The 17,316-nt window shown below is 42.4% G+C and overlaps 1 protein-coding gene across 1 annotated transcript in view; it reads left to right on the forward strand.

The window, feature by feature from the left end:
* si:ch211-250c4.3 (uncharacterized protein LOC100535981 homolog) overlaps positions 1-17,316 on the forward strand; it is an 89,952-nt gene that overhangs the window by 28,238 nt on the left and 44,398 nt on the right. The window contains 2 exon segments of the mRNA XM_039739313.1: positions 11,642-11,887; positions 11,890-12,381. Coding sequence (XP_039595247.1) covers positions 11,642-11,887; positions 11,890-12,381 — 738 coding nt within the window.

The following is a 17,316-nucleotide window of genomic DNA, read 5'->3' on the forward strand; positions in this document are numbered from 1 at the left end:
ACGTGCACAAACCCCAAACCAATCACTCAGTCCTGGCCTCACAATGCCTTGTCTTTGGGCCACCTCCACAGCTCCTCTTGCCTCGTCCTCCTTCCACCCGACTCTAGCCTCGAATGAATGGAGACGGCCCCTTTTATATGGTACCCGGATGAGCACCAGGTGTTCCCGGCATTCCTCCCTTGGCCACGCCCCAGCGTGGCGGAAGTGCCGGCTGTCCTCCCGGCTGCTCTCCGGGCGCCGTCATAAATCTTCCCCCCACAACTTCCTGGTGTGGCGGAAGTGCTGGGGTAACAGGTCCCCAAGGCATTGGAGCGCCTCCTGGCGGTGACCACGGGCCCCTACAGGGTAGGGCTTCCATGTCCTGTACCCGTGGCCCCCAAAGCAACCCGGAAGGCAACCCCCACGTGATCCAGGGTGGGTGCAGACCCACATCCGGTCCTTCCTGTCGTCCCGGCCGGGTCATGGCCCCTGGCATCCCTGATACAACCTTTGCTTTGGAATACAGACGACTCCCGAAATACGCGGGGATTACGTTCCTAGTGCACCCACGAATTGTGAGAAACTGCAAATATTGAATGTGGTCAAAAAATGCCTATAAATGCCTATTTTTATATTTTTATTAAACCCTAAATATGCTTCCAAAACATTTTAATTTCATTTCAAACTCAGCTCAATACATTACCCTAAAAAAAGAATGTAAAGGAAAACCCGTATACTGTACAGTACTGTACTGCTATGACTCCCACACTACTAGAATGTAAAATACCGATGTTACCACTATGTACTGTAATTCATGCAGGCGTGTTTTCTTTGGTATGTGATGTCGTTTTCTTTGGTATAAGTAGGGTAAAAACATAATAACTTAATTTATTAAAAATACAGTAAAATGTGCGGGTACTCACCAATAATGAATGATATTGATTGAAGATGATGATGATGATGAATTAGCTGTGCAGTACGATGAAGGTATGTAATGAAGATAATGACTGCACAGCAAAGCAGAGGATTTACAGCTCCTTGGGTGGCTTCTGCGGCATAATGTTTTAATTCAAGGGGCAAATCCAGTCGTTCAACCTTCTCCCGCAGTGTCTTAAACTTCTTCTGGAGCTTAGGTTCATTGCCAGAAGCCTTAGAAGGTGCAGGGTGTTTGGGCAGCATCTTAGGGCTTTAAGAAGAACAAAACGAAAAACACGAGAACGTTCAGCGAAACACTCGAGATAGCTACACACGGTAAACTGTTATGATATGGGAATGCTGGGCTGCATCTGCCGGAGATGCGTCACAGGGCAGCAGCCAATCAGCAGTAAGGAGAAATGAATAACCCTCTCGGATTGGCTACTTTCACCATCACAAGCCACCTTTTCCTCTATGGTTGCTTTGTGCTCTCTTTACAGTACAGTATTGCCACAAAAAAGCCATAAAAAAATTGAAGAGGATATTTGTGGTTTCCGCTAGCAGTTATTAGTTAGGTTCCTAGGAAAAATCTGAGGCTGCGAACTCTGAACTGTGACTTTGCGGGGGTCTACTGAAGTTTGGGTATTACCGTGTGGTCACGTAGGCATGATACATAGGAAAAAAAAGGCCGTGTGCTCCGTGGTTACTCTCTCAGGTGGGCGTTAGCATATCATAATCTCTTGGACCAATAGCGTGAGTTTTCTGCATTTGACTTCTACGACTGATGTTATGAAATACCGGAAATTATATGGTAAAATCAAGCCCCAACTTATCTGCGGGAGAACTTATCTGTGAGTATATACGGTAACTATAAAAGATTACAATATGCAACTCTGAAGAAGGGGCCTCGAAAGCTTGTATATTGTATAAAAGATGTCATTTTGTTTGACATCTCATGAGATAAAGGTGATAAATTCTAATTAATATATTGAGGTAACTATACCCTCCACATGCCCTCCAGCTACCCCTTCAGAAAAATCAAGCCAGCTGTGGCCCCTACTGTGCACACTAACAATCCAGTGCCTCCTAAAGGGGGATTAGCCAGGAGCCTCCCATCACCACGCAGTCACTAGACTGTCAGTCACATGTGCTTCACATCTTCATTAACCTGATCTGACACTTTGAGCCAAGGAGGTGGCACGTGTGACTCAGGTCCAGTGGGTGCCTGACCAGCAGGGAAACATGGCTGGGATGGAGTCAGCCAGGCTTAGAGCAGAGAAAACTGGAGATCATCTCCAACAGGTGACAAGGGTAAGTCCATTTGGAATATCCACAAAGTACTGCTGAAGCCCTGAACCGGTTAATGAGATGATCAAGAATAAGCAGGCAGCTTAACCTACAGAGAAGGAAGCACCCGCAGCATTGGTCTTCAGGTCTGTGGGAGGCTGATTGGCCATCTGCTTGTGCTTCACAGTTTTAGAAAAAAGAAACGCTGTGTTGTAAGCGGGAAGGGTGACATAGTTGAATGACAGCGGACCCTTTCAGTTGTCAGTTTCAGACTCCATCTTTCACTCTTGTCTGAGGAGCCACTAATTCTGCGCCTCAGCTGAGTGCCATCGCTCTGTTTCTGCAGCACCTTCGGTGTTACACAGTGGATTCAGAGAGTTATTTCGACCTCTTAACTTTCTGCGCACTTTATGGTCTTGTAGACTTAATTGTAAGGGGTGTAGTCTGGAGGGGGCATTGCAGACCTCCCCCCCCAAACTGCAGACACAATTGTACCAACTCCAGTCTTGGGTTGAAATAAATATTTTTTATTAAACAAAATACGTTTTAGAGGGCTCACAATAAGCAATTCTTCCTTTCCTTCCTCTCTCCACTCCTCCAGGCAAGTGTAGTCTTCTTCCTCCCGACTCCAACCTCCATGAATGAGACGAGGTGGCCCCTTTTATGCAGGACCTGGGAGTACGTTTGATGGTAGAATGTTGCCCCTCTGTATGAAAACATCAGAAATAAAATTCTTGGGCAGATGCAATCCAATTGTTCATTTTATATAGCGTCTTTATACAATGCAGTATAGCACAGCTGTTAGCAGGTATTTATACACTTGGAACGCAGGCAGGGTCACATAGGAGTTAAAGTTGTGCGTTGGACCAGCCACATTGTGGTTTACAATCAAATGTTTTCAGCACTGGTCCACACTGTCTGGCAGATAATATGAAGCTGTGAAAGGTGCCATATATAACATAAAGATATAATAGAGACAGTGATGGCAAGCAAAGCTTGCTTGCTTTTTGACAAACTGTGATGACTTGTTTCCAACAAAGCACAGATTAATGCCATCTTGTGGTGCAGAAAATTAGAAGGAGCCGCCCCAAAGCAAAGGGTGGACAGTGATTGACATCAAAGGCATCTGGAAACAGCTGATCAAAGCTAAAGTTCCCACCTGTCTGGGGGCTGCTTGGCCAGGGTGGGGTAAGGCCTGTGGAATGTCACTGGGAGTTTGAGTGGAGGTTTGTGAGCTCTAAATGGTATTTCTTAAAGTTTCTCCAAGCATTGCACTCTAATAAAAGAGACACCTGTGAGCCATCAAAATACATTAAAAAGAAATGAGCAGTCTTAACCAAAAGCATAAGGGGCTGCTCACAACATTCCTGAATTAATGTAGCGGTCAGAGCAGCCTGGCCAGTTAGAGTTAGAGGACTGGGAGCAACACAATACTCTGACTCACAATTACAGAACATACTGATTGTTATGTGTCTTCATGGTGTTTACTCTCAGTCCTTCAAAGATAAAATGGGGTCCATCTGGACTGCCGGTAGGGCAATTAAAGAGTGGATTAACACTGATGCGAAAACAAGGAACGGTGCCAACGCGGAGCTGTAAAGTGCAGCTCATCTCCAAAGTCACAGATGCTGCCCTTTCTTAACTTAATTTTTACAGGATGAGAACATCACTAACAAGACTGACATGAGGGATTTAAAAGTTCTTTCAAGAACAGCCTGCAATATCAAACCCTAAGGATCATTCAGTGGGTTCTTCATGACACAGGTTTTCATCACTACTAATAATACTTAGTGTATCTGCCTCCTCTGTAAAAAGCCACATCTCCCCCTGGGGACACAAAAAGTATCTATCTATCTATCTATCTATCTATCTATCTATCTATCTTACAGTGCCTTATCTATCTATTATATACTGACTTACATATCTATCTATCTATCTATCTATCTATCTATCTATCTATCTATCTATCTATCTATCTATCTATCTATCTATCTATCTATCTGTCTTACAGTGCCTTATCTATCTATTATATAGTGCCTTACATATCTATCTATCTATCTATCTATCTATCTATCTATCTATCTATCTATTTATCTATCCTACAGTGCCTTATCTATCTATTATATAGTGCCTTACATATCTATCTATCTATCTATCTATCTATCATGTAATGCCCTTCATATCTATCTATCTATCTATTTATCTATCTATCTATCTATCTATCTATCTATCTATCTATCTATCTATCTATCTATCTACAGTATAATATAATTTTAAAGTATCTGATTTTTGGTTTCCCTCTCCTCAGCCTTCCTCCTTATGCCTCTGTTTAACCATTTCTAGTAAAATGCATAATCCACACATGCCATTACATTCTCTTCTCATAAGTGTTGAACCAACTTCTGGTGGCACCTTGGTTTTTATAGGGGGTATATAGCAGAAGGTGTTGAGCCAGAGGCAGAAGTGACATCATTGTTTGGCCACTAAGTCTTCCTCCACTCTAAAGGACACAACATAGAAGTGATTAGCGACTGAGTCTCACCATCATCCTTCCCCATCTGTGTTATCTGCCCAAAGCTAGGAAGCTGCTTCCATGGAGATCCTCAGAAATCAGTCTTTAATGCATGTGTGGTTGGTTCTTCCCTGGTTCCTGACTCTTACTACGATTCTCTGATTAACCTTTTGGTAGTCGTGAACAATGGGACAGATCTCTGATTTGTTTAAGTTTAATGTTTTCTCTCCCCATCATGCCCATTTTAATCAGCCTTTCCTTGGGCAAGACATAAGAAATAGAATACAATGTGAGCAGCATGTAGGTGGTCCACTCAGTGTTACGTATCAACTGCCCCATACCCCTTTATACCACAGAAGTAAGCGGGTTTGGATAATAGGCCTTTTGAGAAAGGTGTGCCTAAGTCTCTCACCCAGGGAATGCCAGGATTTGCCCAGGGGTTAAGCGAGGTACCTGAATGGGGGGATAGAGGGAATGGGTGGTGTGTGGAAGACTGTCATATTTCATGGCAGTGCATTCACTCCTGTCTGCTGAATTAGTCATCTTCCTTTCTTTTTTCACATGATATGAAGCAGATTACTGATGGGCTCTACTGGGTCAGAGGTTATCTTTACTGATGAATAAAGTTTTCAACTAAGGCTCAGGGAGGGAACATAAGAACACTTTCCAGCCTCAACAACTCCCACACACACACCAGGGCTATCTGCTTTTCAAACGTCTCTCAATTTATGAGGTCAAATGGGAAATTATCAGGCAGAGCTCGCTGGGATACAAGTACCCAAGTGGCCTTCTGGTTCATCTCTTGTCTCGCTTGGACTCAGCAAAGACATTCTTAAACTAACTGTGTGTTAACTTTTCTTCCACTGTGAAATCTAAAGGATTTTCTTTTTTTTGGAGATATGAATTTGTAATGGTAAGGAGTGGCTCCTTCATAGCTTTTAAATTGCTGTGTTCAGACACGTGCGGCCTGCTCTCCATGACCCCAGAGTGTGTGAGTCGTCCATTGGAGAAGCCAGTCCGGTCCAACAGAGTGTGGCAATGCATTGCATTCTGTGGTCTTTACTGAGAGTTACTGCCGACTACGCCACTCTAACAAAAGACAAAAGAGATCGTAAAGAGTTGAGGCACTGTGGGAAACCGTGTATAACTGTTGACAAAACAACAAACATGAATTCAAAAATAGCCACAGTAACGTCTTCTCTGATGTGAGCCTGACTTAAGATGGCAGATCTTCCGGTTTTAAAGTTCTTCCAGCAGAAAGAGGTGGGACACCCAACGCAACATCATCAATAATGTTACAGGCATCAATATTCTGGTTTGCAGAGGGAGGAAGAGATAAGGCATTAGGACACAGCACCAACCCCTGGAGCGGATGGGAATTGCAGTCAGCAGAGCCCTTAAGCTGTCCCCTAAGTGACAACATACGTACACACGGGCAGAGCGTTTTCATTTATTTGCCAGTGTGCGCTTGTGTGTATGCTCATCTGTGGGCTCCTCCATGCAGATGATAGGTTAAAGGCATGTTTCACAAGGAGGATCACGTCAGCTTCATCCTTTTAAGAATAGTTTATCTTCTTTCCCCGTGTCCCTCTTGCGGTCCTGTCATAAAACATGTAGTGCAAGTCCTCCTGTGAAATCCGGACTAAACCCTAACTTCTCTGCTGTTCTTTATCCGGTTTTCTGTGGTGATGATCTGTGCCACCACCACCTGATCAGGGCACCATGCAGTCGCTACACTGATGGATTGAAGGCCAGAGGTCCACATGACCATCATCATCATCTAATTCTGTGAATCTTCATGTGAATCCTGAAAATCATGAAGACTGATTGAGGTAATTTATGTTAGGGTTAGGGTTAGGGTTCATATGTAGAATGTCCAGTGCAGGGGGCTGGGTGGTCTTGTGGCCTTGGAATCCCTGCAGATTTTGTTTTTTTTTTTTCTCCAGCTGACTGGAGTTTTTTTTTTTCTGTCCTCCCTGGACATTGGACCTTTTCTTTTTTATTCTTTATTACCGTATATATTCATGTATAAGTCAGGTCTTGAAACCCAAAAAAACGATCATAAAATCAGACCCCAACTTATCTGCCCGTTCAGAAATGCAACACATTATTATTACAGGGTGCAGCAGAAATAACTCCCATATTTCGAAAAATCACTGTGGGGTTCCCAAAGCAGGTAGAGGGGTGTGGTCCGTTCCGTTAGGTACATAATGAAGTTGTCAGTCGTCACCATGCTGTGGTCGGGTGAGCATCGAGGTTTTGTAGTGGAGGCTTTTTTCAAAAATGGTGAATCTGTTTCGGTTTACTGCTAATGAAAGTGTTCCAGACCAGAAAACAATTTTGCTGTGGGTTCAAAGAGTAAGGGCAACAGGATCTGCACTGAAGAGAAAACCTCCCGAAAGTCCCAAAAATGTGAGAACACCCGAAAACATTGCTGCAGTGAGGGCTTCGATTGAGCTGTCTCCAACACATTCAGCATGGAACCATGCCTCAGCCCTTCAGATTTCGGAAAGAACTGTGAGGCGAATTTTGGCATACTGACCTTCATTTACACCCATACAAGATTATGATTGGTCAGGGATTGTCTCCAGTAGTCTCCAGTAGACTGGGGAAGACGTATGGATTGCTGTAATGGGATCTTTTGCAGGAGATGTTCCCGGGTCGAGTAGTCTCCTTACGTGAGGCAGTTCCGTGGCCACCACGCTCGCCTGATTTAAGTCCCTGTGACTTTTTTCTGTGGGGGTACCTCAAGGCCGAGGTTTTCAAACATCGTCCTCGGTCCTTGGACCAACTAAAGGAGGCCATTCAAGAAGAAATTGAAGGAATTTTAACCGACAAGCTAGTGAGAGTGATGGAAAACTTCCAAGAACGGCTCCAAATGTGTATCAGCCGTCAAGGCCACCATTTGGATGATATAATTTTTAAAACTTAAAGTAAAACAACTTTTTTATATCTACATTTGGGAAATAAAAAGTTTTTGGTGATACCTCGTACCGTTTTTTTTCAATCCCACTTTGAAATGTGGGAGTTATTTCTGCCACACCCTGTATTTTTTTACATCTTCTTGCCTCCTCCAATCTCACATCAGTTTCTCAGACGCATCGAATTTTGTTGCAGCAGCGCAGTTCCTAATTTCTTTCACCACATCAATGACTTTCAATTTAACACCAGCTTCATATTTTCTTCTGATCGAATGCTCCATCGTAGATAAGGGATGCTCTTACGATAAAGGTGTATGAGGGGGTGAGATACAAAAAACACAAATCAGTGCAAACGTCTCTTTGGAATAGTTTGGGTATCACCGTGTGGTCACGTAGGCACAATACATAGAAAAAAAAGGCGGTGTGCCCCGTGGTTACTCTCTCAGGTGGGCGCTAGCATATCGTAATCTATTGGACCAATAGCGTGAGTTTTCTGCATTCGACTTATACAACCGACATTATAAAATACCAGAAATTATATGATAAAATCAAGCCCCGACTTATCCGTGAGTATATATAATTATTTTGAATTTACATATTTATTTCATAAATGTCAAAAATGTAAAAAAAACTCTGTATATTATTTTTTGCTTTAATTTTCGTTAGTGCAGGTTTCGATTTTAAATGTTGCACAAGATAATGCCATATTCCATACTCCTTTTATCTTTTTCAATCATTAATTACAAGTGATTAAAATGAAAAAGTTTGATATCTAGTGAAATGTTTAATATCGAGTACTGTACAAATTTATTATTTTGAGTAAGTAAAGTAAATGACTAGGGGGTCGACGGTTTTAAAAGATTTTGGTAAAGGGGTCTGTGGCCGGAAAAAGTTTGGGAACTCTTGCACTAGAAGGCAGCAGCCTTGGATATCAATGCCCATTTGGACACCCACAGGGAATGCTGGGAATTGTAGTCCAGTAGTGCATCCCTCTGGGGATACATGGGTGTTTCCAAGGCATTCTGCAGGAAGTTACACTCCCCCCTATTTGGGATTTTCATATACCCTAAAAGTAGTTCCAATGGGCAAAGCCCTGGCACCATAAGTGCTCCAAGGGTCCTCCATAAAAGAGACCGCACTGCCATGTCCAGACGAGTTGGAGACGGGAGCGGAGACAGGGAATAATTGCCTCGGAGGAGTGGCAATGTGGTGAAGAGAGAGAGAGAAAACAGAAAGAAGAAGAGACCACTTGCATGTCTGTTTTTATACAAGGGATTTGAAATAAAAAAACACTTTATCTGAACCCAGGACTGTGTTTCTACATTTGTGTTTGGGACTCGGTGGTGCCCCCTAGCCTTCACAGCGTATAGTATGTGTGTATACATCCATTGATTCAATTTCCAAACCTGCATATCTGGATATCTGGTGTATCTGGGATGTATCCATGTGTATTTCTGTAAATTCTATATATTGTATGGATGTGCAAGTGAATGAACATGTGTACTTTATGTACAGTATGCATTTAATGGTTTCAAATGGCATTTGGATGCCAGGGACATGTGGTCAGGGGAGTCAGGTGAGGCTCTTATGAAAAGTAAAATAACTAATAATAATAACATAAAATAAATTTCTCCACTGGTCTGTACTGTGTGCCGATAAGTTATCGATATCAGAAAGTCAAGTGCACTCCAGACAGAGGAGCAGCTTCACGACAGACTGCTGTCACCATCCTGCTCCACTGACAGACTGAGGAGACCCCACACTATGCGACTCTTCAATTCCACCCCCTGGGGGGTAAACGTTAACATTAGATAAAGTTATTGTCTGTGTGTTATACCTTCATTGTTATCACTCTTTAATTTAATATTGTTTTTTTATCAGTATGCTGCTGCTGGAGTATGTGAATTTCCCCTTGGGATTAATAAAGTATCTATCTATCTATCTATCTATCTATCTATCTATCTATCTATCTATCTATCTATCTATCTATCTATCTATCTATCTATCTATTATATAGTGCCTTATCTATCTATCTATCTATCTATCTATCTATTATATAGTGCCTTATCTATCTATCTATCTATCTATCTATCTATCTATCTATCTATCTATCTATCTATCTATTATATAGTGCCTTATCTATCTATCTATCTATCTATCTATCTATCTATCTATCTATCTATCTATTATATAGTGCCTAATCTATCTATCTATCTATCTATCTATCTATCTATCTATCTATCTATCTATCTATTATATAACACCTAATCTATCTATCTATCTATCTATCTATCTATCTATCTATCTATCTATCTATCTATCTATCTATTATATAACACCTTATCTATCTATCTATCTATCTATCTATCTATCTATCTATCTATCTATCTATCTATCTATCTATTATATAACACCTTATCTATCTAGCTATCTATCTATCTATCTATCTATCTATCTATCTATCTATCTATCTATCTGTTATATGGTGCCCTTCATTATCTATCTATCTATCTATCTATCTATCTATCTATCTATCTATTATATAACACCTTATCTATCTATCTATCTATCTATCTATCTATTATATAACACCTTATCTATCTATCTATCTATCTATCTATCTATCTATCTATCTATCTATCTATCTATCTATCTATCTATCTATCTATCTATCTATCTATCTATCTGTTATATGGTGCCCTTCATTATCTATCTATCTATCTATCTATCTATCTATCTATCTATCTATCTATCTATCTATCTATTATATAACACCTTATCTATCTATCTATCTATCTATCTATCTATCTATCTATCTATCTATCTATCTATCTATCTATCATACTTAGAATAAAAATTTACAAACTAAATTTTGACCTTAAATAAAATATTTTGTATTTCTTGTTATCCTTTTATTGAACAGTCTGTATTAAAATTGAAAAAGCATCAGAATTCAAAGCTTTTAAAAACAACTAAATATTTCAATGAAGGTCAAAATTGAAATCTATTTTGTTTTGTACACCACTCTATACTTTTATTTGTATTAAATGAGTATGAATTGAGGAATTGCAATGGTGAATTTAGAACACAGGCGGCACGGTGGCGCAGTTAGGAGATCTGGGTTCATTTCATGGGTCCTCCCTGCATCGAGTTTGCATGTTCTCCCCGTGTCTACATGGGTTTTCTCCGGGTACTCCGGTTTTCTCCTACGGTCCACAGACATGCAGGTTAGGTGCATTGGCAATCCTAAATTGTCCCTAGTGTGTGCTTGGTGTGTGGGTATGTGTATGTGTGTGTGTGTCCTGTTGTGGGTTGGTGCCCTGCTCAGGTTTGGTTCCTGCCTTGCGCCCTGTTTTGGCTGGGATTGGCTCCAGCAGACCCTCATGACCCCCGTAGTTAGGATATAGCAGGTTGGAAGATGGATGGATGGATGGAATTTAGAACACATGGAGGGTGAGGAGCAAAGTACTCTCTCTGCTCTCTGTCGCCGTTATTAATGTAATATTCTTTCTTATCCAAATATGCGCCTTACCTATCTGTGTGTGTGTAAAGAATGCTGATGAGGTTTGAAACATAACCTGTAGCCAATGTGCAGGCTGCCAGCTGAATAGTCAATAAACTACACTTTTGGGTTCATGTATTTGTAAATGTGACTCTGAAGGAGTCAGCGCCTCACCAGCCATGAACCTCACCGCACGTCAATGTTGGATGCAGCACATACATGTACAGGATATGCAAACCCAACATTGCACACATACCCTGGGCTGCTTGACCCACAGGTATGCATATCTGCCATGCCATGAGAAGACACAAGACAGGTGATTGACCTTGACTCCAGGCCGGAGAGGAGGCTGCTGGGTATTCTTCTCCTTTCCTCCTAGTTTAATAGAGAGCTTTTCATAGTGAGTTGGTTACAAATATGGCACAATGCTGCTTCCCTTTCTTGTATCTACTGGTAAGTTCGATGTGGTTTGGGTTGACTCTCACCCATTACCCAGCTTCACTCTACCTCCTTTTTTTTCCATAGGAAAAGTGGAGAAGCTCCCGGACAGTGACGTGGTGCTGACCAAGATGAAACTGCTTACTGGTAACCTGCATCTGAAGAGCCGAAGTGCTGAGAAGTCTACACCAGCAGGCCCAGAGACGGAGTCAGAGCAGCAGCAGCAGCAGCCGGCCAAACCCGACTGCTGTCACTTCAGAAGCAACGAGTCGCTCTGCAGGCTGCCTGGACTTTTCAAGTTTGAGTCTGAGGACTCAGGAGTTGAAATGCCAAGCGAGCTAACTCGCCATCGACACCCACGGGCTCTGAGCAGAGCTTTATCATTCACACTAGAGACTCCTCCTGCGACTCTGGGGCTCTGACTACCTCTGCCACCTTTGTGCCTGTCACAGAGGAGGAGTTCTCCTTGAGCAAGTCTCCTGAAATGGTGGAATCAGAACTGCTTAATAGTACTGACTGTGAAGACGGCCAATGTAAAGCTGGCACCGATGTCAGCCCACAGGAGGCAGGCGAAGATACGGATCTGGATAGGAATCACGCTGGCAAGGCGGAGAAGCAGGTGCTGCTGCCAGCTTTTGATGACATGACAGAGGTGGATTTTCAAGAGCAGCCGCTTCAGAAGTTTCCAACAAGTGACAGCCTGGATGAATACATGGATGAGTGCTGCCGACTGAGCGAGGTAAGAAAGAAAAGAGCGCAGGGCTCAATGCTTGGCCTTTTGGGTATTAGTGTGTCTTACAGAGTCAATGTGTTTGTGAAGCAGGATGGTCAGATAAAATTATTATGGAAATAGTTGGCCATATGAATGTGACAGCGGGTTGAGGTTGGCAGTGATAATATCAGTAACTAGCTGTCCCCCATGGCTCCACCTGCATAGTAATGAAACAGGACAGCGAGGAGGGTCCTGTCTGGCTCCCCACTCCTGATGTCACGCTTCCCCCTCCCCTCGGCCTGCAGCCTCTGACTCGGATTAGCGCAAATATATCGCTCCTGCAAGCGAAAAACCGCCCCCTTGTTTCCCCCTTTTTCCCAAATTTTTTCTTTTTTTTCCCTTCAAATCTCTTTTCTCTGCTCCTTCTGTTAAATCCTACTGGCACTTTAATAATAATCTACTGAAAGACCCCCACTTCATCAACTGTTTCAAATACTTCTGGACACAATGGAGATACAAAAAGAAGACCTTCTCTTCACTGAGGCAATGGTGGGATTGCTCAAAAACTGAGATACGCGTATTGTGCCAACAATACACCGAGCACACCACCAGGGATGTGAATGCGGCCATTTCTGAACTGGAGAAGGATATTGAGGAACTTCATTCAGTTTTATGTAATAACTTTGACGGCAGCATTTTGAGTCCCTCAAAACTAAGAAACAATTATTGATGGACCTTATAGACAAGAGAGTCAACGGCGCACTCGTCCGCTCGAGAATGCAGTCGCTCACCCAGATGGACGCTCCTACGCAATTTTTTAAACTGGAAAAACAATTGGCCAAAGTAAGACCATCAACTGTTTAAAAATGACAAAGGTCAAACCTGCTGGAGCCTGAAGCCCTTCGATCCTGGGCACACCAATTTTACCAGCGACTGTTTTCTGCAGACATTGAAGAGGTACATTTAGAGTCGTCAGTTTTTCTCCAGGACTTACCTCAGGTTCTAGATGGAGAGAAAGACTTCATGGAAACTACGATCTCTCTAGATGAGTTGACCACAGCGTTGAATGGGCTGAACATTGGGAAGTCCCCAGGAATTGACGGTTTGCCTGTTGAGTTTTTTAAAGCTTTTTGGTGTCACCTTGGCGCTGATCTGGCAGAGGTTTTCTGTGAAAGTCTGCGAGTGGGTGAACTGCCCCTTTCCTGTCGCAGGGCGGTTATCACACTACTCCCAAAGAAAGGAGACCTCACGGAGCTAAAGAACTGGCGCCCAGTAAGCCTGCTGTGTGCGGATTACAAAATCTTCTCCAAGGCCCTGGCTAACCGGTTAGGAAGAGTCATGGCGAGTATCGTGAACCCCGAGCAGACATACTGTGTCCCCAGCAGGTGTATTCTGGACAACATCTTCCTGGTTCGGGATGTGATTGATGCTGCCAGGCTCTTTGGGTTTGATGCTGGTCTTTTATCACTGGATCAGGAGAAGGCGTTTGACAGGGTGGACCACAATTACCTTTTAGCAGTGCTGAAGGCCTTTGGCTTTGGACCTTCATTCATTAAACACATTGGACTTTTATATCACAACGTTTTTAGTGTCGTGAAACTCAATGGAACACTAACCGCCCCGTTCAAGGTCACCAGAGGGATACGTCAGGGTTGCTCTCTGTCCGGTATGCTCTTCTCGCTCTCCATCGAGCCGCTACTACAACAAATTCGCATCCGCCTTCAAGGTCTGAACATCCCTCAGTGCCCGAATTTACAGCTCAAGGTGGTCGCGTATGCTGATGATTTAACCGTGTTCATCTGTCATCCTGGAGACATCACGGAGCTGAAACATTGCCTGGATGAATTTGAAAAACTGTCATCGGCAAAAATTAACTGGGACAAAAGTACCGCATTTTTAATTGGCAACTGGAGGGATGGAGACCCACCGGGCCTACCTGGTGGCCTTAAGTGGAACAGAAGAGTCTTCAGATACCTGGGGTGTTTTAGGACAAGGAGGAGTAGCTGAAGAAAACTGGGCAGACTGGGGAAAAAGTTCAAGCCAGACTGAAGAAATGGAAGTATCTTCAAAAGGAGATCTCCTGTCGAGGCAGGGTCCTCATTATTAATAACTTAATAGCCTCCATGTTCTGGCATAAGTTACAGTGTATAGACCCTCCAATATCGGTCATCAAGAACATCCAGGCAATACTTTTAGATTTCTTTTGGGATGGCCTGCATTGGGTAAAGCGCAGTGTCCTGTATCTGCCTGTAGAAGAGGGCGGTCAGGGACTCATTGACTTGGTGAGCAAGATGGAGGCCTTTAGGTTACAGGCATTACATCGGCTCTTATACGGCCCTGAGCACCTACCATGGAGACAGCTGGCCTTTACCTTATTTCGTGGGGTAAGGAATTTAAATTTTGCTGAACATTATTTTTATTACATTCTGCCAACGTTGTTGGGTCTGACCTGCGAATTTTATAAATCTGCACTTCAGGTTTGGCACAGAAAGTTCAGAAGGACCAGGCTAAATCTGGAAAGTATTTTTGGTTCTTGGAAGAACCTTTAGTCTGGAATCCTCTTTTAGATTGTTCGTTATTATTTTCTGACTCATTCGTATCAATTCTTTTAAACAAAAGAATTTTAAAAATAAGACATTTATTTAATACAAATATGAGGTGCTGGCACACCCCTGCCCACCTAGCGACAGTCCTGGGGATCAGATCAGTACGCTTGGTTGACATTTTTCTTAGTCAAGTACAAACAGCACTGCGGAGGTCAGGAGCGAGTTCACTGTGTGACGAGTACTTCACAGGTGAGGGACACCAGAAGCAGAGATGACATCACCCACCATCATTGTAAGACCACACGTCACTGACCACACTGACAGACCTGGACACCTTCTCAGATTTGGGACTCTGGTCGAGAAAGACTTTGAACTGTTTAACAAAAAAGAACTTTATAAACTGTGTGTCAAAGTGACATTTTATAACCAACTGAAAGGGTTGCCAGATACTTTGTGGAGGAAAGAACTGCAGGTCTCAGAGAACATAACACCTTCATGGAGAGCTTTTATAAACTCCGTTACAGAAAAGACTTGGGGATCTGCAGTGGAGGATAATGCACTCGGCCTTGGCCACAAACTCATTTCTGAATATAATTAACGCTTCAGAGACTGACCAGTGCCCGTTCTGTGACACAAGGGAGACCATCTTTCATATGTTCATTCACTGTGAACGGCTGAGGCCTTTGTTTATTTTCTTGGATTTAATTCTTAGTGGTTTTGGTTTTGGTCTCTCAAAAATTAACTTTATCTTTGGTATTAACTATAATCAAAAAAATAGGAATAAGTCTGTTCTTGGGAATTTCCTCTTAGGACAGGCCAAGTTGGCAATCCTAAAACAAGGAGGAATAAAGAGAAAACCTCATGGGGACCGACGCTCTGCTGCTGTTCAAAGTTTTAATTAAAAGTCGACTAAAACTCGAATTCATGTACCATAAACTAACAAACAATTTAGAAATGTTCAGCGACATGTGGGGGACACGACAGGTACTGTGTGCTGTGGAGGGGCAAACTGGTGATCAACTGGGAATGAAAAGCATTGGTGGGCTTCAACAATATGCTTTAATTAATGTGCGGAGTAGGAGGAGTGTAAAGGAGGATCAGTGGTGGTCTTTGTATCATAGTGAACTGTCAATTTTTATTTATATGCGGAGTAGGAGGAGTGTAAAGGGGAGTAGTGGTAGTATTTGTATTAAAATGAATTGTTAATTTATTTTTATATTATTTATGCGAGTAGGAGGAGTGTAAAGGGGAGTAGTGGTAGTTGTCTGATATTTACTTTTGTTTATCTTGAATATTGGGGCTGTTTATCTTATGACTGTGTATATTGTTAATGTTCATAATAAAGGTCATTTTAAAATTAATTATCTATCTATCTATCTATCTATCTATCTATCTATCTATCTATCTATCTATCTATCTATCTATTATATAACACCTTATCTATCTATCTATCTATCTATCTATCTATCTATCTATCTATCTATCTATCTATCTATCTATCTATCATACTTAGAATAAAAATTTACAAACTAAATTTTGACCTTAAATAAAATATTTTGTATTTCTTGTTATCCTTTTATTGAACAGTCTGTATTAAAATTGAAAAAGCATCAGAATTCAAAGCTTTTAAAAACAACTAAATATTTCAATGAAGGTCAAAATTGAAATCTATTTTGTTTTGTACACCACTCTATACTTTTATTTGTATTAAATGAGTATGAATTGAGGAATTGCAATGGTGAATTTAGAACACAGGCGGCACGGTGGCAGTTAGGAGATCTGGGTTCATTTCATGGGTCCTCCCTGCATCGAGTTTGCATGTTCTCCCCGTGTCTACATGGGTTTTCTCCGGGTACTCCGGTTTTCTCCTACGGTCCACAGACATGCAGGTTAGGTGCATTGGCAATCCTAAATTGTCCCTAGTGTGTGCTTGGTGTGTGGGTATGTGTATGTGTGTGTGTGTCCTGTTGTGGGTTGGTGCCCTGCTCAGGTTTGGTTCCTGCCTTGCGCCCTGTTTTGGCTGGGATTGGCTCCAGCAGACCCTCATGACCCCCGTAGTTAGGATATAGCAGGTTGGAAGATGGATGGATGGATGGAATTTAGAACACATGGAGGGTGAGGAGCAAAGTACTCTCTCTGCTCTCTGTCGCCGTTATTAATGTAATATTCTTTCTTATCCAAATATGCGCCTTACCTATCTGTGTGTGTGTAAAGAATGCTGATGAGGTTTGAAACATAACCTGTAGCCAATGTGCAGGCTGCCAGCTGAATAGTCAATAAACTACACTTTTGGGTTCATGTATTTGTAAATGTGACTCTGAAGGAGTCAGCGCCTCACCAGCCATGAACCTCACCGCACGTCAATGTTGGATGCAGCACATACATGTACAGGATATGCAAACCCAACATTGCACACATACCCTGGGCTGCTTGACCCACAGGTATGCATATCTGCCATGCCATGAGAAGACACAAGACAGGTGATTGACCTTGACTCCAGGCCG

This window comes from Polypterus senegalus, chromosome 1 (assembly GCF_016835505.1).
Source record: "Polypterus senegalus isolate Bchr_013 chromosome 1, ASM1683550v1, whole genome shotgun sequence".
NCBI classification, from domain to species: Eukaryota; Metazoa; Chordata; class Cladistia; order Polypteriformes; family Polypteridae; genus Polypterus; species Polypterus senegalus.